The 21309-nt window shown below is 44.0% G+C and overlaps 2 protein-coding genes across 2 annotated transcripts in view; both read right to left on the reverse strand.

Moving 5' to 3' along the window:
• gas7a (growth arrest-specific 7a) overlaps nucleotides 1-6975 on the reverse strand; it is a 19596-nt gene extending 12621 nt beyond the window's left edge. The window contains exon 1 of the mRNA XM_035397035.1: nucleotides 6563-6975. Within this exon, the coding sequence (XP_035252926.1) occupies nucleotides 6563-6667 (105 nt within the window). The 5' untranslated portion in view covers nucleotides 6668-6975. The remainder of the gene's footprint in view (nucleotides 1-6562) is intronic.
• Nucleotides 6976-7943: 968 nt separating this feature from the next.
• On the reverse strand, nucleotides 7944-18408 carry LOC118217176 (growth arrest-specific protein 7-like). The gene is made up of 4 exons (XM_035398998.1): nucleotides 18201-18408; nucleotides 13508-13628; nucleotides 10887-10958; nucleotides 7944-8101 (listed from the first exon to the last, which is right to left on the reverse strand). Exons 1-4 carry the CDS (start codon nucleotides 18201-18203, stop codon nucleotides 7944-7946), a joined length of 354 nt encoding a protein of 117 aa, XP_035254889.1. The 5' UTR covers nucleotides 18204-18408.
• Nucleotides 18409-21309: the final 2901 nt, after the last annotated feature.

Below are 21309 nucleotides of genomic sequence, written 5' to 3' on the forward strand. Positions count from 1 at the left end.
TTTGTGGGATTTTCAAAGATAAACAGTCTAACAAATTTGCAACGCGGCACACAAACAACACAGAACGACTGAAAATGGAACATCTGATGTAGCATCAGCCGACTAACTCCCATCCGTCAGAGAAAACATTTAGTCATATCAGATGCGTCAGGTTAGCTGGAGACGGCTGGAGAAATATGCTAACGATAGAGTCACAGTCTCACAGGGAGAGTCGTCGCGGTCACGTGAAATAAGTGAGATTTCCATACACAGCAACACGAGAGACAACAATTACATCCGCTGTCCAAGCCTGTTAAAATGGACTGTGCAAATGAGGAGGACACAGTGGTCAAAAAGAGCAGTGCCACAGTGGCCCACAGGCAGAAGAAGGGACCCGAATGCAGGGGAAGGGGGGTGGGGGGGATGGGACAGTAATCGGGTGCCCTGCTTCTGACACTGACACTCCCCCCCCCCCCCCTCAGAGGAGAGTGTAAAGAGCGAGCAAGGCCCCGGGGCCATCAGAGCCTCAGAACAGTAATTATACAATATACACCATCTGCCCACCTGCAGCCCTGCCAAGCTAGACACATACACACACATGCACGCACGCACGCACGCACGCACACACACACACACACACACACACACGCACACGCACGCACGCACGCACACAAACATACACATGCACACGCACACAGAATCACACACACGCACGCACGCACGCACGCACACAAACATACACATGCACACGCACACAGAATCACACACACACACGGACACACACTGACACACGCACGCATGCATGCACGCACGCACACACACACACACACGCACCCACACACACACATGTGCACACACACATGCACACACACACACACACACACACACACACTGTCTTCAATAACAGCTAAATTGCACCAGTAATAATTAGCTACTGGGTAACGCCAATAAAAACTACTGTGATTAAACAGAATTCAACAAATGACACTTAGACCCCCACCCCCCCTCATAAGTGCCTTGTTTAGGTTGGAGATGTATTCTAAATGAAAAAGAGGAGCCTAGGCCTGCTCTGTGTGCAGAGGTTTGATGGGTGGAGAATGGAGACAGCATTGCAGAGAATGACTGAAGCAGGGAAATGTGCTGCAGGATGCAATCAGAAACACATCCACTGCTGATAACGCCGCTCTACTCTCTCTACTGTAACGCATAAACACATTTATTACTGATACTGCTCCTCAAACTCTCTCTACTGATCACTATAACACAAACACATCTATTACTGATACGGCTCCTCAAACTCTCTCTACTGATCACTGTAACACATAAACACATCTATTACTGATACTGCTCCTCAAACTCTCTCTACTGATCACTGTAACACATAAACACATCTATTACTGATACCGCTGCTCAAATTCTCTCTACTGTAACACATAAACACATCTATTACTGATACTGCTCCTCAAACTCTCTCTACTGTAACGAATAAACACATCTATTACTGATATCGCCTCTCTACTCTCTCTACTGTAACGCATAAACACATCTATTACTGATACCGCCTCTCTACTCTCTCTACTGTAACGCATAAACACATCTATTACTGATACTGCTCCTCATACTCTCTCTCTGCTGACTGTTTAACAGCGGGCTGACTCTTATGGTTCTGTCTCACACATATTCAACCCCTGTCACAGCACCTCCCCCCATGTTACAATCACAATCTAATATGACCATACACACACACACACACACACACATACAAAAACACACACACACACACATACATACACACACACACACACACACACACACACACACACACACATACAAAAACACACACACACGCACGCACGCACGCACGTGCACGCACACACGTATTGGATCTCTCCACCATTGCTGAGACTGCAGGGTGCTTGGCTACTGTTGCTAGGAGACAAATTACATTAGCTCAAAAAGCACAGTTTTTACAACACTGAACCACTACGCTCCTGCACTCTTTTACACATGCCATGGCACCGGTAGCTTATTCATTTATTAGGGGTCCTACGTAGGAGGAACCCTATTGTTTTTGTTAGTATTATTATTATTTTCCTGGAAATGGTCAAATAACTCTAAAAGTACTTGACCAAAAATGATATAAATTACCAGGTGGAAACTAGAGACCATGAGTAACTATGCCAGAAAAAATGACCATGATTCGTCCATAGGTGGCGCTATAGTAAACGATTCAAAACGCAAATTATAAAATGATGGCAACTCCACCCCGTTTGATGAACATTTATGAAACCAGGTGTACTTGTGTCATTCCTCATGAGGAACAAATATGTCTCAAGAACCCATAAAGTCCGCCATGTTGGATTTTTCTGCAGATTGAAAATTTGGCAAAACCTATGAAAAGTTTCTTCTAATAAACTGTAAGTCCGACTGTTCCGAAATTGCCCATGTACACGTATGGTGCATGTCTCCCTATCAGGCATTAACAGCTAAGAGATCCATTCCAAGATGGCGGAGAAACTGGTATTTAAACAAAACAAAATTTGGCTACAAATTTCAAGAGCTTGTAAGTTTTTACTACAATAATAAATGCATATTTTTTAGGGAAAACATTTTGGTTTTTTAAATGTTCTCAAATATATTATTTTGCATTTGTATTATTGTATTCATGATATTTATTTTGTTTTCCATCAATTTTAAATGGGTTTTCTGATGTTTTCAAAGGTACCAATGGCTTCAATTAGGGTTTAGGGCTCAAACTAGGGTTAGGGTTAGGAAAACGGTAAGTCTGAGGGTTGAGGCAAGTTTACGGTTGTGTTTAGCAGCTTGAAGAAAGGTTAGGACATGGGTTTGTTAATAATTTCGAATGAACCAAAAAATTTATCTCGTAGCATGTGTACCTATGACCATATAAAATGTGTAATAAATGCACGTTTTTTTAGGGAGAACATTTTTGTTTTTTAAATGACCTCATACATATTATTTTGCATTTTAAGTATAGTATTCATGATATGTACCTTGTTTTTCATCAATTTTAAATGGGTCTTCTGATGTTTTCAATGGTACCAATGGCTTCAATTAGGGTTTAGGGCTCAAACTCGGGTTCAGCTAGGGTTAGGGTTAGGAAAACGGTAAGTCTGAGGGTTGAGGCAAGTTCACGGTTGTGTTTAGCAGCTTGAAGAAAGGTTAGGACATGGGTTTGTTAATGATTTTGAATGAACCAAAAAATTTATCTCGTAGCATGTGTACCTATGACCATACAAAATGTGTAAGAAATGCATGTTTTTTTTAGGGAGAACATTTTTGTTTTTTAAACTTCGTAGGACCCCTAATAAGTACAATGCCATGATGATGAGTATTATTATAATAATAATTATTATTATTATTATTATTAATATTATTGTTGTTGTTGTTGATGATGATGATGATGACAGCCCATTCAGGCTTGTAAATTTGGAAAAATAACAACGCTGAAAACAATGATAGTGATAATCATAATGATGATCAACATAGCGGTTCATTATTATTGTGTCACTTCTCTTTCTTCCTGCTTGTAATGTGGTTTTAGCAGGAGGGATTACGATCGGTTGAGCAACAAAGCAAATCGTCCATGACTCATGTGGCTCCCGGATTGGGCCAATTACTGAATCATCGCCAGGGCAACGGGTCCTGTCCCAGCAGCTCTCCTTCACTTTTCTCTCTCTCTCCCCTGAACTCCCGAAACAGGAAGTGACACGTTTTCACACCGCCGAAGCAGGGCGGCCTGGCCGAGCACAGCCTGTCGGCCATTTCCAGCGGGCCGACCCTTTCATCACTGAGGAGTTTATAATCTGCGTGCCAAGAGGTGTTTCTTAATCCGGCTCCAGAATATGCATTCTCATTTGTTTTAAAGAAAACAAAATATGGATGTTTCTGTTTCTGTTTCTGACACTGTAGCTGAACTCTAAATGATGATTTTAAATGTTTTAACGTATTTATTTGACACACGCATAAATATGAACTCAGCCAAAATATACTTTAATATAATGCAAAAATGGTATACATTTAGATGTATCCCATCAGTGTCTCTATGCTGAACATATTTCATATCATATACAATAATTGTAGAAAAATACAAAATTTAAGAAAAAAGTGAAGCCATCTCCTAGGTTATGTGTGCTGAAGTCCATAGGTTTCACATCTTTGCAAAAACAATTCAGGTGCCAGTGTGAGAAGCGACAGTATTGAATAATGACCATATACATATTCACTTGTTTGCTTGTGAACATATGTGCACATGTATATGTGTACATTGTATGAGTATCTATGTGTGCATCCATGCGTTTATGTGCTTGCGTATGCCCGCGTGTCTGCGAGTGTGTGTGCGTATGCATGCGTTCGTGCGTTAGTGTGATGAACGATGCACATTTTTCGTTTGCTCACGTAGATGTGTTCTGTGTTTAGAGATGGCGGACACCAGCTCCTGCTGATACTCATTGATTTCCAGGTGAGAATGGCATTAAGCACTGCAGACAGTCAGGGAGAGCGTTTTATCTTCTGCTGGACGAGTGCCTTTCCCATTGGCACATCCGCCAAATGGTCGCACCGTTCCTGTCTCCATGGAAACTAGATGAGCGGCTCCTTCCCCCCCCCTGGCCCCCCTACCCCACACCCCGAGGTCTGAGACGGTCGCAAAATCAACACCCATGGTTCCTTCTGGCCACTCCTGGTTGGCAACGTGCACAGACAAGGATCTCCACCCAAAATCAATTTACCCCCTTAGGAAATAAAGACACGACCGCGTCTAACTGACTCGAGAGGAAGACATCACTCAACGGCTCTCCGCATTCCACTCACGTTAAGCCATTCTAAACCCGTGCGTTCAGACACCGAGGGCCAAATCCAGAGTCAATTCCTCCGTGTGAATTCCAGCCCGGAAACCTGGAGACAGCTCATGTAGGTTCTTGCCTAACACACACATCAGAACACACGATACAGTGTTGTGTAAGTTCCTCTGGATGCGAGCGTCTGCTAAACGCCTGTGATGTAATGTGATGTAACAATGATGACAACGGGTGATTCAGCCCATCTCTGCGCACAGCTCATCTTTGACTTGCAGAGAAATCAGGCGGACCTGCACCTGCATTTTATTCACACGGTACGGGCATCCCAGTGCACCCCACTGTCAAAGAAAGGGGCAGTCGGTTACCCCTACAAAATCAGAAGGAGAGATGTTCAGCTGCACCTGAGCAGCCAGAGGACTGGGAGGTCCAATGGGCTTAGTAATGAATACTCTGTGTTCTTAAAAAGGCATTGAGTATTGAATATTTGTAAAAAAAATAAAATTAATTTCAGTGGTGCAACTGGAGACAAGTAGGTCAGCTCCTGCCCATTGATTAAAGCACCAGCAAGGAAACAATGCTTGATTAAACTCAAGTCCTGCTCATGCATTTTTTCCTTCTCCATTAAACATTTATTAGCAGTGGCACAAACCAAGAGAGTTTTAAAAAAATGTGTGATGCAAAAAGAAAATCTGATTTACTAACGACCCATTGTAGTCCAGATGGCTCAAAAGATTTGTTTAAACAGAATCAATTATGTTATGATATGTGTTGACCCAGATAATCGAGTGCTGTAATTTAAGGGTCAAACGCTTTAATATTTGTAATATTTACATCAATGACAATATATTTACATTCGTGGCCCCATTTGTAAGCATTTAATGTCTGGTTTGTGCACAGCTGTTGGCAAAAGCTAGGGAAAGAATACACACGCGCACACACACACGTACGCACACACAGGTGCACGCACACACGCACACACGCACACAGGTGCACGCACACGCGCACACACACACAGTTGTGTTTACATTTTTTTATATTCCATTTCTGAAGGTAGACTAACAGAAAGGTTAATCTGATTTATCCTCTTAGATGCCTCAAGCCTGTATTTAAATAATTCATCTGATCTAATTGGCTAATTATTTATAGCTTACATGCAACTTTAAATCAAATATACTTTAGACTTTTGGATATTGGCCTAAAATAAATACAGTACGTTAGATGAGGTACACGACTCAAGGGTACAACAGCAACGCAACTGTACAATGGTTCTCCTTGCAACTGGCAACGTTATGGTTCCAAGACCACTTTCCTCAAACACTAGCCTACTGAGTTCCTGTGTTCAACTAAGAAAGGAGAGTTATCGATATTGGTCAATACAGAACAAATACACATTTGTGGAAGAATTAATAACTCAATCCAATCCTTATGGAACGTCATGTACTTTCAAATACTCCAGATTTTCTCTGTTACTCTAACACAGGTTTTAAATTGCGCACCGAATAAAACACACTGGAGTCAATCAACCAATCCATTTTGACAGCCTCTGAATGATGCCATATAAGATCTAGGCATTACAGAGGCTCGCATGTTTTATCTTCTTTCCATACCTTAAGTTACATTTTTTACTCCAACGGTATAGACAGAGTAAGCATTAACGTCCAAAGAGCGTGCTTCCATTCATAAAACGTCCATTGCTTTGTCGTGACAGTTGACCGAAACAGCTCAGCGCTGAGATTATGTCGAGTGCCGTTTGTGGTACTCACGGTGATCTTCGTGTCCTTGTCGGGTCTCCGGCACGGCGAGTTGGACGCGGGGCTCTGTGGAAAGAGACAGGAGGGATCATCGAAGCTTCCCTCCGTGTCAGACATGACCGTCGTCTCCAGCGTGCTTTCAAGCGTGACTGTTTATTTTTTTTTTCCTTTTTTAAATTTTTTTATTGTGCGTATTAGTAATAAAAAGGATCCGTTTTTCAGTTACTGCGGTACGTTTCCCGGGCGGTGGGAAAGCGCGAGGAGAATCCCAATCCGCGAGACGGCAATGATAACAGAGGCAGCGCTCGAGTCAAGCTGTCACCCGAGTCCTGAGGTAATCGGCAGCGAGAATGCGTGCGCGAGCCCTCTGCAACTCCCTGCGTTTCTCGCGCTCTGTGCTCACTCAAGCAACACATGGACTGTGTGTATTTGGAGGACTGGGGGTGGTTGGGGGGGGAAGGGGGGGGGGGGGGTGATTGCAGTTATTTTCACTCACCACACGCCTCCTCTCCCTCTAGATGAAAAAAAAAAAAAACAGGAAGAGACCAGGAAGGAAAAACAGGACATTTTCCTGTGTTTCCAGTGATAGTGGCATAAAATTATTATTAATATTTATTATTATATATTATTATTATTATAATTATTATTATAGATAGGTAATGAAAGCACAGCTGATTCTTTGTGGTTGACAGTGTATGGACGGTCCTTTCGTGGTGCAGATGGGCACGTTTATCTGAAAAAAGTGGCGCTGCTTGGTGCTAGCCTTCCTCCCTTAATTTCAACATTACACCTGGCGCAGTCTGCACTGGGTGAAGGTCTTGTGCATGCTACCCTCTTCACTGACAGGTTCACCTGCCGTTACCACAGACAGTGGTATGAAAAACATATCACCCACATCGCAACACTCACCATTTATTTTTAAAAAGCACCGTGGTGACTTGTACCCCTTGTGTTACCCGTATCTCCCCCACTCCTAAACAACAGCTCCACATACTCACCAGGGCCGTGTACGGTTACCTTCCCTATATAAAGTCATAGAAGGCAAAATGGGGCACAAAGCAGTTGCTCTCTTTACTCATAGAATTCTGTTCAAACACACTGTTGAACTGAAACTGACGGCACTCTTTTTAAAAAATTTACCATTTACCACAGAGAAGTTTTAAATTTTACTACATGAATGAATGAGTTTTCAAGACTGCGAGAAGTGTGGGCGTGTTGAATGAACCTGTTGGATTATTAACTCGTGATCTGTAATTGCGGCTGAAGACTCAGGGGTAGGATTCCAAGCTGTTCAGCTGTTCCCTGATGTCTGTACTCTAGTCGTTTGGAGTCGTCTTTATAAGAAAATTATACGTAGTATAAGAAAAGGTCATTTTATGACTAATTCTGACAACTAAGCCCGGCCCCATTTTAATCTGAAGGACAGCAGAATGTGGAAAACACACTGGCTCTTGATCTGACCTACCTCTCTCTTAGTGCTGGTCTTCTGTGGAGCCATGGAGCATTTGTCCTGCTGGAACAAAGAACTTCCTGTAGGGTGGTGACCGTTACCTACAGGACAGAAAGAGGAGATCATCTTTCACAGATCTTAGAGGCTATGATTGTGTTTTTTTTTTTAGACAGGTGCGGCTGCAATAAATTACAAATGAACATTGAACCAGTTTTCTATATAACCGGTTCGGCAGCGAACAATATATTGTCATGGCTGTGGGCAAAGATGAGTCGGGCCTAAAGAGGAACCTTGGTGGACGCTTTCTTTGACAGGTCAAGTACTGGGGAAAAAGCCAATCAGATTTAACATGCTGGAAGTGGTTAAGGAAATGGAAACCATGTGAAGGGAACATTAGACAAAGCAATTTTGAGATTTACAGTAAGAAGAATGCCAGATGGTGACAATTACCATTTACTAATTACCATTGTTATGAAAGGGATCAGAAAGATCAGTCACATATCTCAGAAGAAGTGATCCTTATAAAACAGTGAGTACGTAACAGTCCATACTCTCAAATGGTGTCTTACATCCTCTCTCCAAATGACCGATTTGTGTTACAAACAGCAGAGGCCGAAACTAATCTTTTTGTGCTATTGTAGGTAGAAAAAAAATACTTTGGGTTGCTATTCAGTAAGTGTGCTTATATTAACTGAATTCTTCTCCACCTAAGCATAAAAATAAAAAATAAAAACAACACCTAATACTTTTGGCCTGTACTGTACATCTTTACATATGTGATTTCTCCCAATCTTACACTGCACCCTAAGATATTATATAGCAGATTCGACAACTTTGATCAACTGCATGACTAAAGTGATCTGATATAGCTTTAGGGAACAAATAACTGTAAACTAATCCAGTTTTTCCCCTCAATGTATAATTGTAATTATAGTAGTCCCAATATGTAGTTCGATGAATGGACGCTATCACGGCTCTGTTAAATCCAGGAAAAAGAAACAAGTGGAACATCCTGTTATTCAGCTACTGTATGTACCGCACTGTGTAGTCAAACCGTGCTCTAATGAAATGGGTTTGGAGAATGCTGAATACAGTTCTGTATATCCCTGTTAAAAGGGCGTGAGCCTTTGCAGACCTGGATAGGCCAGGTTTGGAAAATGGCAGAGGAAAGATAAGAGCAGATGAACAGAAAAACAGGCCCTATTAATGGTAAACACCACCCTCCCCCAGCCCCAGCCCCAGCCCTGCCCCCCCCCCCTCGCCATTCAGCCTAGGCCTTCTTTGTGTTCCCTCCATTTAACCACAAATAGATTTTTCACAGCACAAATACATCATTTCTGTTGCCGCTGCCACTGTGAGGTAGAGGCAGAGGTGGAGAAATCTCTCTCTAACGGATGTCTCCCACCCCCCCCCCCCCCCACCCCCCAACCGCCGCCCCCACTTCCCCCTCCAGGGTGAGGAAAATTAGAAATGAGAGACTTAATGAGAAATAGCCTGGCCTTCAGGAACGATTTCACCAAATATAAAAATAAAGGGAAGCCTGCTCGTTTCCTCTACGTGGAGCCGTTCTCATTCCCGCCAGATAATTCAGCAGCGATTCCTCCGGGGGGCTGCAAGTTTATCTGGTTTGTTCCATCAGGCCCCCGGACCCGAATCCGGCAGCACCGCAGTATAAAAACCGAGCGGCATCATCACCGAAAAGCACTAGTCTGACTTCGGCACCTCGACACAGAGCTTCAGAGACCTTCAGAATGGCTTGGATACTGGGGAGGTTGGGCTTGGTTGGGGCTGGGTGGGGCTGGGTGGGGCTTGGTTGGGGCTGGGTGGGGCTTAAGACAAGTGCGTGCCCGATGATCTCTGCGAACCACAAGGGTTTTTCATGGAGTGACAGTTGAACGTGTAAATGCTTGGATTACTGCAGGATCTTGGGTGGGGAGTTTGGGGGGGGGATACACCATGCAAGTTTTGATAAAAGGAGTCCTATCGGGATCACAACCCAGGAACTCTATTTTGGAGGTGTAGAGAGGCATTAAACCAATTTGTGGATAACATTTCGGCTTTTTTTAAAGCAGATACTCTCTTAATTTTTTTAACATACAATCCATTCATAAAGCTTGTCATTTTCTGAGGCAATTCAGGATAAGCACCTTGCTCACCAGGGAATCGGCCCACTCAGCTTACCTCCGGTTACCTAACCATCATGCAACACACCTCCTGCCACTGCCGCCCACGTTAACAACAGAAATAAGAGCTCTGCGTGGTTACAGCACGGCACGGTGAAGAGGATGAGGATGAGGATGAAGATCGAGGTGGGAGCCCTCTTCCCCGGGAGCAGCAGTACTGCAGGACTGCAGCTACCGTACGCAAAGTGACATCATCAGTGGAATCACGTGCCATAGACGTTAAGAGATGTGAACGAGGCTCAGCGGGGGAGGGGTGTGTGTGTGTGTGTGTGTGTGTGTGGGTGTGTGTGTGTGTGTGCGTGTGTGCGTGTGTGTGTGTGTGTGCGAGTGTGTGTGTGTGTGTGAGAGTGTGCGTGTGTGCGTGTGTCTGTGCGTGTGTGCGTGTGTGTGTGCGTGTGCGTGTGCGTGTGCGTGTGTGTGTGCGTGTGCGTGTGAGTGTGTGTGAGTGTGTGTGTGTGTGTGTGTGTGTGTGAGTGTGTGTGTGTGCGTGTGTGTGCATGTGTGCATGTGTGCGTGTGTGAGTGTGTGAGTGTGCGTGTGTGTGAGTGCGTGTGTGTGTGTGCGTGTGTGTGTGCGTGCGTGTGTGTGTGTGTGTGCGTGTGTGTGTGTGCGTGTGTGTGTGTGCGTGTGTGCGTGTGTGTGTGCGTGCGTGTGTGTGTGTGTGTGTGTGTGTGTGTGTGTGTGTGTGCCAGGTGGGTCTTACCTGTGGAGCTCTTTGATTTCAGAGGGCTCTTCTGAGCTGCAGGGGCACCAGCAGGGCATTCCCACGTGGTTTCTGAAGAGAACAAACCGACTGTAAGGAGCCAGATCTCTGCTGTGGGGGGATATAGGTAATATGAGGGGTACAAGTCACCACAGTGACTTTTAAAAAAAGTAATAGTGTTAGTGTTGCGATGTGGGTGATATGGGCGGCGGTGCAGCACAGTGGATAAGGAACTGGGCTTGTAACCAAAAGGTCATAGGTTCGATTCCTGGATAGGACACTGCCGCTGTACCCTTGAGCAAAGTACTTAACCTGAATGGCTTCAATATATATCCAGCTGTATGAATGGATGCAATGTAAACTGCTATGTAATGAAGTAATAAAATGTAAGAAAGTTGTGTAAGTCTGCCTGTAACACAACTTTTGTGTTTCATATTACGCAGGTGGACCTGTCAGTGCACCAGCCCTCAAACCTTGAGTTAAGGTGCAAATGCACCTTCACCCACTGCAAACTGCGCCAGGTGTAATGTTGCAATTAAAGGAGAAAGGCTAGCACCAAGCCAGCACCTCTTTTTTTTTTCCACAAAAGGACCGTCATATACTGTCAACCACAAAGAATCAGCAGTGCTTTCATTAGCTATCTATAATAATAATATATAATAATAATATTAATAATAATAATAGAGAGCTAAAGAAAGCCACATCTCTGCAGAGGGACAGGAGTGCAGAACAAAAGGCCCACTGGGGCCTGGGTCACTGGCCACTTCCTGTTTGCACCACATTGACCTTTCACACGAGAAAGAAATGCAGAAAAACAACCATAAAAAATAGACTGTTTATGGTGGAACTGGATGAGTGGTGAGGTGGTCATTGTGATTAAGGGTACATTTATCACTTCCTTCGGAGCAGCATACTCTCCGAGATATGACAACATTATGTTGAGTTGTACCTATTTTTTTTTGTACACAAAAGAAAACTGTCGCAACAAGAAAATACTTTCAAAAGAAGATGGTTGTATGACAAGCAGTCAGAAAAGAAAGTGATCTCTTGGGTGATTCTGATAAAAAGCAAATTCTAATATTGATTTTGTAAGCATATCCATATTCAGGTGAACAACCAGCGGAACTGTTTACATGTTATACATTTAAAATGCTGGTTACCATAATTCATTGCAATACTATGCATTTTGCAGCTGGATACTTCCAGAAGCATTTAAGGTTCAGAAACCTGTTCAAGGGCAAACATCACAGGTGCCGCTGCCTCACCATGGATTTTCAAACGCACGCTATTCACGTTGCAATTTCTGTTGCTCAAAACCCCACCTAACACTTCTGAAGCTTTGAAAATATTCATTTGCATATTGGTATGGTAAATTGAGGCCTTTGGAGCCAGACCTCAGTAACGGTCATCCCTTTGTTGTTTTTTTGTTCCGTTAAACATTTGAGCAGTAGCCTGACCGAAAATCAAAAAACAACCGACGTATTCTCGACAGGAAGTTGGTCACCAAGCAACTGTAATATTTCATCTCCGCGTGACCGCAGTCCGCGGTGCTTTATGATGCAAATGAGGGAGTGACCGTATTGACGATTTTCGCACGGCTTTTCGCACCCCCTCCCTCCGCTCCCCGTCACTGCGCAGTGGCCGTGACTCATCGGCGCCGCCGCGAACGAAAGCACAGCGTTTACACGCGACGCTCGCCCGCACCCCCGTCTTCCCATCCTCGCTTTAAATAAAAGTACCCCAAGTAACATGAGTTTGACATCTTTTTTTTTTTTTTTTTACTAATCGAATTACATTATTTAGGGATGACTCAGTCTGGTGTCAGCAAGTTCGAAAAAGTTACAGGCTGGAGAGAAAGCTTTGTGTTATGGGCCCCCAGAAAACCAGGCCTTATGACTGTGACCTCCTTGTTGGTGTTTGGTACCGTGCGTTAAAATATTCAACATTTTAATAATGGAGGAATTAATTAGGATATCTATTCAGTTATCCCAGCTATACTAAACAAATAATTATGTATAACCACAACTGTTTTTTTTTTTGTCTGAAATACTTTGGATATATTAAACAAATAATTTGTATAAATAGTAAAAAAAAAAATAAGATAAGATGGAGGTTTATTGTCTGTACCCTGTCCACCTTCTCAGTAAGTATATGAAGCCATCTCTCTTTGTTTCTCAGTCATGCGAAGCTGTACATTCGTAGCCCAACACTTGTATAAAGGGCGCTGCATTTGTAGAGGAGTTAACTTATTAGTTAAGGACATTTGCAGAAGGGATTTACTATTTATGGTGCAGTAAAAAGGTGTTACATTTGTAGTGGGGGCAGTTGTGAAAATGCGATGAAGTTGTAATATGGATTTTGTATTTAAAAAAACCCAACGGAATCAATACTGTAATAAAATATCTATACGTACATAGATATTTTCACCGCCAAATTGATTCAATGCCAAGCAGTGATATATTGCACTATGAAGAGCGTTTGGGCACCACGCATAGGGTCTGCCTAAGTCATGGAAGCCCAGGTGAAGTCCTAATAGGCGTGTTTCCGGTTTGTGGCGGTCGATAGCTGACGCGATCCGGGAGGCCGAGGGCTGCAGGTAGCATGGCCATTTCGGCGTTTACCGTTGCTGCTGGTGTTGACGTAGTATCTGCGCCCCTGGGGAGACAGGAAGCACTTCCATCCCTGGGGGAGGGGGGCACTGTCCTGCTCATCTCCCGCTGGGGGCCCGGAGGATGCCAGTTTCTGAGCAACACACAAAATCACACATGAGTTTATTGTGGGGGGGGGGGGGGGGGGGTAGGGGGCATGCAATCTCTCATGAGGAAGCAGTACTCAACTGCCTGAAAAAAAACGACAGCATGAATAAAATTAGATATATTGTTGAATATATTTTCCAAAACATGCGTACATATGTAGTAGACCTGGGTCAAATACGCAATTGTTTTGGATTCAAATACTTTTTTTGTGCTCTATTGATTTTTCCTGATGTAATTGAGCCTGCCAATATGACCAGAAGGCGGGGTTTGCAGTTTTTGAGAGTATTTCCATTGGATCTGATGCACCAGACAAGATCAGTAAAGCGTAGAAAAGTATTTGACTCCAAAACAAACGCGTATTTGACCCAGGTCTGATAAGTAGTGGCTCATTTCGTTTAATCTCCAACAGGACCCACCCTATCACAGACAGACACAACAGCCTCTTCGTTTAAAAAGAAAAAAGAAAAAAGAAAAAAGAAAAAAGAAAGAAAAAAGAATAGGCCCCGCCCTACACAGGCATTGCTGCGTGTCCAGCGCATTGTTCAGGTCGTACAGAGAGACGGCGCTCGCTGAATGACTGCGCAGGCCAGGAGTTCTCTCTCTCCCGCAGATCCAGACTAACGTGGGAAGTAAAGAAAAGAAAAAAAAAAGAAAGAAGAAAAAAAAAAACAGGGACTGAACATCGGGGCAGTGTGGGCGGGTAGCTTCTGTTTGATGTGCGACATTAAAGAGATTCCTCTCTTTCTCTGGAGCTCAGGGCTTGGGATCAGCGAGGCTGCTCACCAGCACTGAGTTACTCAGGACGTGACAGATCAGCGAGCTTCACTGCAGAGCTCCACTGCAGAGCCTCACTATAGAGCTTCACTGCAGAACTTCACTGTAGAGCTTCACTGCAGAGCTTCACTGCAAAGCTTCACTGCAGAGCTTCACTGCAGAGCCTCACTGTAGAGCTTCACTACAGAGCTTCACTGTAGAGCTTCACTGCAGAGCTTCACTGTAGAGCTCCACTGCAGAGCTTCACTGCAGAGCTTCACTGCAGAGCTTCACTGCAGAGGCTCACTGCAGAGCTCCACTGTAGAGCTCCACTGCAGAGCTTCACTGCAGAGCTTCACTGCAGAGGCTCACTGCAGAGCTCCACTGTAGAGCTCCACTGCAGAGGCTCACTGCAGAGCTCCACTGCAGAGCTTCACTGCAGAGCTTCACTGCAGAGCTTCACTGTAGAGCTCCACTGCAGAGCTTAACTGCAGAGCTTCACTGCACAGAGCTTCACTACAGAGCTTCACTGCAGAGCTTCACTGCAGAGCTTCACTGTAGAGCTTCACAGCAGAGCTTCACTGCAAAGCTTCACTGCAGAGCTTCACTGTAGAGATTCACTGCAGAGCCTCACTGTAGAGTTTCACTGCAGAGCTTCACTGTAGAGCTTCACTGCAGAGCTTCACTGTAGAGCCTCACTGCAGAGCTTCACTGCAGAGCTTCACTGCAAAGCTTCACTGCAGAGCTTCACTGTGGAGATTCACTGCAGAGCTTCACTGTAGAGCTTCACAGTAGAGCTTCACTACAGTTTCACTGCAGAGCTTCACTGCACAGAGCTTCACTGCAGAGTCAGTAATGTTCTGTTTTTTATCTGCCTGCCAGACGCACTGATCAAGGGGGGCCCAACCATTGTGTCCTAAACTTCTCAATCAGCATATTTCAATATAAAAAAAATGTATTCAAAAAAAAAAAAGCAGAGTAAATCTATTTTCCTAAATCTATGTTGCTATCAAGAGGCCAACAATTAATTTAATTAAATGCATACAGCAGCACTGATTCTGCTGCACGTTAATAATTTTCTTTTGGTTTTCCTTAACATTAAACGGATGGACTACAGCAGATTATGCAGCACTCTGCAGGGTCTTCATCTTTAGTTAGCACTAACACACTCAACTCAGCTGCACTGAGATTACACTCATTTGGCTGCTTTAACTCGTATTACAGCACCAGCCTGGAGGCTTAGTATGACAGCATAGCGCAGAATTTCTATGGAAATGTATCCCGTGTGATCATTCATGTCTGCAAAACAACATCTGCAAAAAAAAAAAAAAAAAAAAAAAAGCCGTCAGGCAACTTTGTAGACGACCAAATCCGAAGAAGAGTTCTAAAGCTATCACTAAAATATGGCATACCTGTATATTACCTGTATGTACTGTAAGAAGGAAAATGAGGGCGGCTCTTTGAAATGCTAATTGCCTTTCACACAAGAGGATGACATGGATTTTAGATCTCTAAGCAGTACAATTTCACACCTCCTTTGGCAAAGGCTGCAAGAACAGGAGACTCGATTTTGTGAAAAAACCTAAAATGGAAAATCAGTTGGTTTTCCTACCAAATCCCAGAATAATGAATCATAGTCATTTATGCTGAAGTCATCAACATTACTTTAAAAAAAAAATGTTCTGGAACCCTTGAATTGGTGGAAATGAAGCTGCCACTAATTTTAGAAGTGGTTCAGGAATAATCTTAGAGCAATGGAAAATCTCATTTGGGAAAAAAGTTTTGGGAATTTGGGGTGGGGGGGTGGGGGGAATCATATTTTGAACAAAGAAATCCATTTTCCCTACATCTTGGACAGGACAGAATAGACCATAAATTTCAATATTTATGCCGCATATGGCATTCAGGACTGGTGTCACATCATGTTTTAAACTGTATACCAATATTCAACTATATTCAAAATTTAAATTCTCACACAGCATAATATATTTTAAACCAATGTGGCAGAATTACACGGCCTTGGAAAGTATATGTCAAGCTTCATTCATTTTCAACACAGTAATTAAATTTCTGTATCTTTTCATTTTTTAAATATGAACATGTGATTTCTGTTTTAACCCATTACTATGTATTTTATCTTAACTTGTCGGTGTAACATGCTTATCCCCCCCCCCCCTCCCCCAAGGTAGTTGAATTACTTGTAGAAGTCTGCTTAAATGTGTCACCCTTTGAAGACCCTTATAAAGAGGAAATTATTATTCATGAATTCATAATGGTACGTAATAACTGTACATACCATCCCCCCCCACCAACCCCACAGAGACTCAATTGATATGCTGTCTACACATCCATACTATAACTAAAAGCGCTCAGAACCACGGGTGTGTGGGTGAGGCTATTTGCATTCGAAAGCGGTATAACAGCAACGTGAATGCAGACCAATGCGGAAGAACAAAACTCCGCATTCAACTCTGCACAGACACCAGACTACGGACAAAATTAACGATCCTTCAGAAATCAGAAACACGCATGTCACAAAGTCCTTTCTTCCCTCCTTTGGGGGGAAACAGTGCCCTGTTTCATCCATCGAGAAGAAGAGAAGAACGTTTGACTGAGGCGTGATGGCGGAATGCACTGCGGACACTCGCGCAGGGGGCGGCAGTGTAGCGTAGTGGGTAAGGAGCTGGTCTTGTAACCAAAAGGTCACAGGTTCGATTCTCAGGTAGGACACTTGAGTCAAGGTACCTTGTGTAAAAAGTGGATAAGAGCGTCGGCTACATGCCTGTAATGTAACGCAAAAATGCATAGTTCCTCCTGAAAACAGCGCTCCAGTGAAAGCCATACAGCACGTTGCTATAGGGATACGGAACACTTCATTAAAAAAAAACTGATCTGGGATCAGAACACAGAGCAAATCCATAATCTCAACAGCAAGGAACAAGGCTTCAGTGACAGGTGGCCAAACCAAATTAAAACTACCTGGGCAACTGAATCAAACCAGAACCGTTAAAAGGGATCAGAAACCGCACAACATTGTGCTTTTTTTTGATGCCCTTGCTGCTGAACATGATGCCTTCGATGATGCAAGCAACTGTTGGTGAGATTTCACACTTTCCTTATGGGAGTTCTCACAAGTGAAGCTCAGTGCACAAGCATCTCAGTATCACAAGTATCACCAGGGGGGAGAAACCAGTCCAGTGGTGACATTTTAGACACCTCATAAAACATCCACTCACTCGCAGTCCATGAACCGGTTTTCATCGAGCACCACAAGATGGAATCTCAAATATTGTCTGCCCTCAAACTCACATTCACACTCTCGCAAATACATTCTACTGTTATATGAACATTTGTTTATATAACAGTATAACAGTTTATATATCCACATTTGTTTAAGCTATAAAAAATTAATTCAATTAAAAACAAATTGTCTATCTTAAATCAACCAAGAACATTATTTTGACTTATCAACAGAATTAACCAAACATTTCTAATAAATTAAAACTGCTGCCAGTATTAAATGACATCTCCATCTCCCAAAAATGACATATCTCCCTTGCAAAAAGAGATTTTGATCTCAACAGGGTTTTATTCCTGGTTAAATAAAGGTTAAATAAAATAAAAAAGGCTTTAAGATGTTTTCACTGTATTTTGATTGTAGTAAAAGTCATTAATGAATCTACAGCCAAAGCTTAGGCATCAACTACAAAATTTATTTTTTGGAAATTCTGTAGCAGCATTACATACGTAACATAAATATGAACTGAGACCATCAAAAACCCAAAATGAGAAGTGAAGCCCTTACCATGGTAACGCTCCGATCAGATAAGATGGCTGCAATCGGGTTTCTGGGATGGCGGAGTCAGAATGGGACTGGGAGGATAAGCGAGTCACACTGGGAGCACTCACACGGGCTGGGGGCTCGTAAGTGTGAGGGGAAAACATGTGTCACGCATACGGGGTCTAATTAAATACCCCAAACGACCCACCAGCCCCCTGTGGACCCGAATCAGGCCCTTCGGGGAAAAAGAACGGCCCTCTGAAACTCTGAAAGAGATTTCCTTTCATTCCCTCATTCTTTTTTGAGACAGAAAGAGAGAGTGAGAGAGAGTAAGGGAGCAAGAGAGAGAGCGAGGGAGAGAGAGAAAGAGAGAGAGAGGGAGAGAGAAGAGAAAGAGAGAGAGAGAGAGAGGGAGAGAGACAGAATGTGTTCTGTTGCCTTGTTCCCTTGTCTGGCGGCTGTTCCGCTGAGGGCCTGCTCTTGTGCCTGCAGATGTGTGGTTCTGAGGGGCCCGGTCCCGGATGACCGTACGGGCCGCTTTTAGATGGCGGGAAAGCACAATGGCCGCCACTGTGCGCCAGCGCGGAGGACCTCTGCCGGGCCAACAAAGGCGTCCTCTGTGCCCCTCCTGGGCCCGAGCGTTTTCATCACCGACCCAAACCCTTCATCAAAACCCGCCCTCTGTCCCCCTCACCCCCGCGGCCACAGTGGAAGAGTTCCTCATTATCACAAAAAAAGAAAAAAGAAGAAGATAAAGTTTCGAGTCTGAACGAGGGACGAAAGCCAGACCATTCCATCGTAGCAGTGAGCTAAATGGTTTATTGATTAGCCCCGAATCCTTCCTTGGCAATGGCATCAATCTTCCGGGGCGCAAAATCAAAAGTGTGATGACCGTCCGAGGGGCTTCAGGATGGTTTAACCTCTGAAGACACTGTCCCGGGGTGTGGATGTTCACTGTTACCTGGCAACAAGACCAGGTCAAAACCTAGTATATGGCTGGACCGGCGGACCAATGGTGTAACTTCATAACTCGGTCGACCAATGGTGTAACTTCATCACTCAGTCACTCAGGCAGTCAGTCACAGGCATTCGCCTTTATAGGGCTGGCCCCGCTGTTGCTGTCCAGCCAAAAACCTGGCTATGTCAGGGCTGGTTATACCTGGCAGGACCACAGGGTGGCGTAAGAAATTAGTCACCACATTTCCCAGGGAGGCAGGGGTTCAGTCGGTGGGATGCCCGTGCCTTATTGCTAACCACTGCCCCCCAATGGGCAGGTACGTGCCTGCAGCCTGGCCACATTCCCCTCGCTTAGCGATTCGCGCAAGCTCACGCAGCGAGTGGGCAGAGGGGAAAAGAAGAGGTAACCAGTGGCAGGAAGAGTTTTTGGGGAGGGGTGTGTGCTTGTCTGTACTGCCCACAGTTCACAGTGAGGGCTGCGACCTTGGAGGCTTATGAACGCAACCTGGCATTCCAAATTCCTGGGACTATTTTGCCACGTGACTTCAAAGTTTGTTTTCAAAAAATGCCAAGCACAATGCCGTCCCCACCCCACCCAACCCTATCCAACCCGTCTCTATGCCCTTGGTGATAACCAGAACTGCCTTACTGCTACAGCACCATGTGGGTCCTCATGAACTTTGTTTTGGGGATGTTTCTCCTTACAGACACAACATGCATGATTTAAATCAGTCCTAGGCAAGTACACACTAGTGTGATTAGATAAGCAACTTTCTACTGTGTGGTAGCAATAAGAAAAATGTCCTTCCTTATGCAAAAAGTACTCCACTCCACAATGTGAGATTTCCAGAAGATGCCCTTTCACTTAATTGGAAATAACTGCAAAAAATGTGAGCTTTGCACAAGAAAAAAAGAGTTCTCAATCTCGCATTATGCTTGCTTGGGATACATGCTAAACACACACTGAGATGAGATGTGAATGTGAATTGTGGCTCACCAAAATAAAGAGCAGGCTTCCTGGTTTATCATTCCATGTTTTATGAGGCCTGTACATTTACATGTTACACAGGATATAAAATGTCCTCTATCAGTGGCTGTATTGTAGAACAATGATTGCATTGTAAAATTCAGCCATTTACACCATTAGTGTGGTACACTGTATATCTCCAGTTAATGCTTGCATTTGTAGTCGCATTGAAACAATTCAGTTCTGTATATCAATCGTCCGGTCAGAAAATAATGTTGGTTGCATATTTATTTTGTAAAGTACAGTAAAACACAATGCTCTCCACTGAACCAGTAATAACACACCATCGGGTCAACAGCGCCGCCTAGTGGAACACACAGGAAATGTGAATCGCCATCTCAAGGAAAGTATGGAGAGCGGGGGAGCGGGGGAGCGGGGGAGGGGGCCGGGGACTTTTCACTGTCAGATTCTGCCACATCCGCTGATCTCAGAGCAGTTTTAATCTTTTTCACATAAACAGGGGGGTGGGGAGAAGGATTCATTCAACTGATTCAGAACCAGCGGGCAAAACACCGTGAAGCTGAACCGATTGCGTGACAACTAAGCGTTAGCATCTCTTTAAAGAAACTGTCAAAGAAGTGTCAGTGCCCTGGAACTCCATTAATTTAAAATAGCAGTAGGCCCGGTGACTGTGACATCAGCATTGCAGTACAATGTTCAGTTAAGAACATTGTAATCACATATTTGTGATCTTACACCTAAAAGGGTTAAAGTCAAAAGGGTTAACAACTGACTGCTGGCTTACGTTATTACTGTTTCACGAGTTGAACTTCAGCATCCAATGTGACACGACGCGGTGTCTCCATAATCCTCGCCAGTAAGCTTCCCGGTGGAACAAACAGGAAGAGAGGAGAGTTCACAGCTCCTGTAGAGGACGGGCCATGACCAAGGTCTTCATTAAGGACAGCTGAATCCACTCCTGTCAAAACAGCCCGACAGACAGGTGTCGACAACGTGACACCCCCTTCTTTAAAGACAAAGCCGCTGGGGCTTTTGAAATTCTCCCTGTGGAGTTGTCCCTCAATCCCTGTATAAACACGTGCCTTCAGAGTGACTTAAGACACCGCACAGTGCTTCAAAAATACCGCTCATTATCAAAATACAGTGGAAAAACAAATATTAAAGAAAAACTCGGAAAAGGAAGCAGAT

Source organism: Anguilla anguilla, chromosome 17 (genome assembly GCF_013347855.1).
Source record: "Anguilla anguilla isolate fAngAng1 chromosome 17, fAngAng1.pri, whole genome shotgun sequence".
In the NCBI taxonomy this organism is placed as follows: Eukaryota; Metazoa; Chordata; class Actinopteri; order Anguilliformes; family Anguillidae; genus Anguilla; species Anguilla anguilla.

Bases quoted from the DNA above. Each gene is read 5' to 3' on its own strand.
- LOC118217176 (XM_035398998.1), bottom strand. The intron at 10,959-13,507 runs GTAAACGCCGAA...TGTTCTCTTCAG, and splicing joins CGTCAACACCAGCAGCAACG to AAACCACGTGGGAATGCCCT. The intron at 8,102-10,886 runs GTAAGACCCACC...TCTGTCCTGTAG, and splicing joins GAAATCAAAGAGCTCCACAG to GTAACGGTCACCACCCTACA.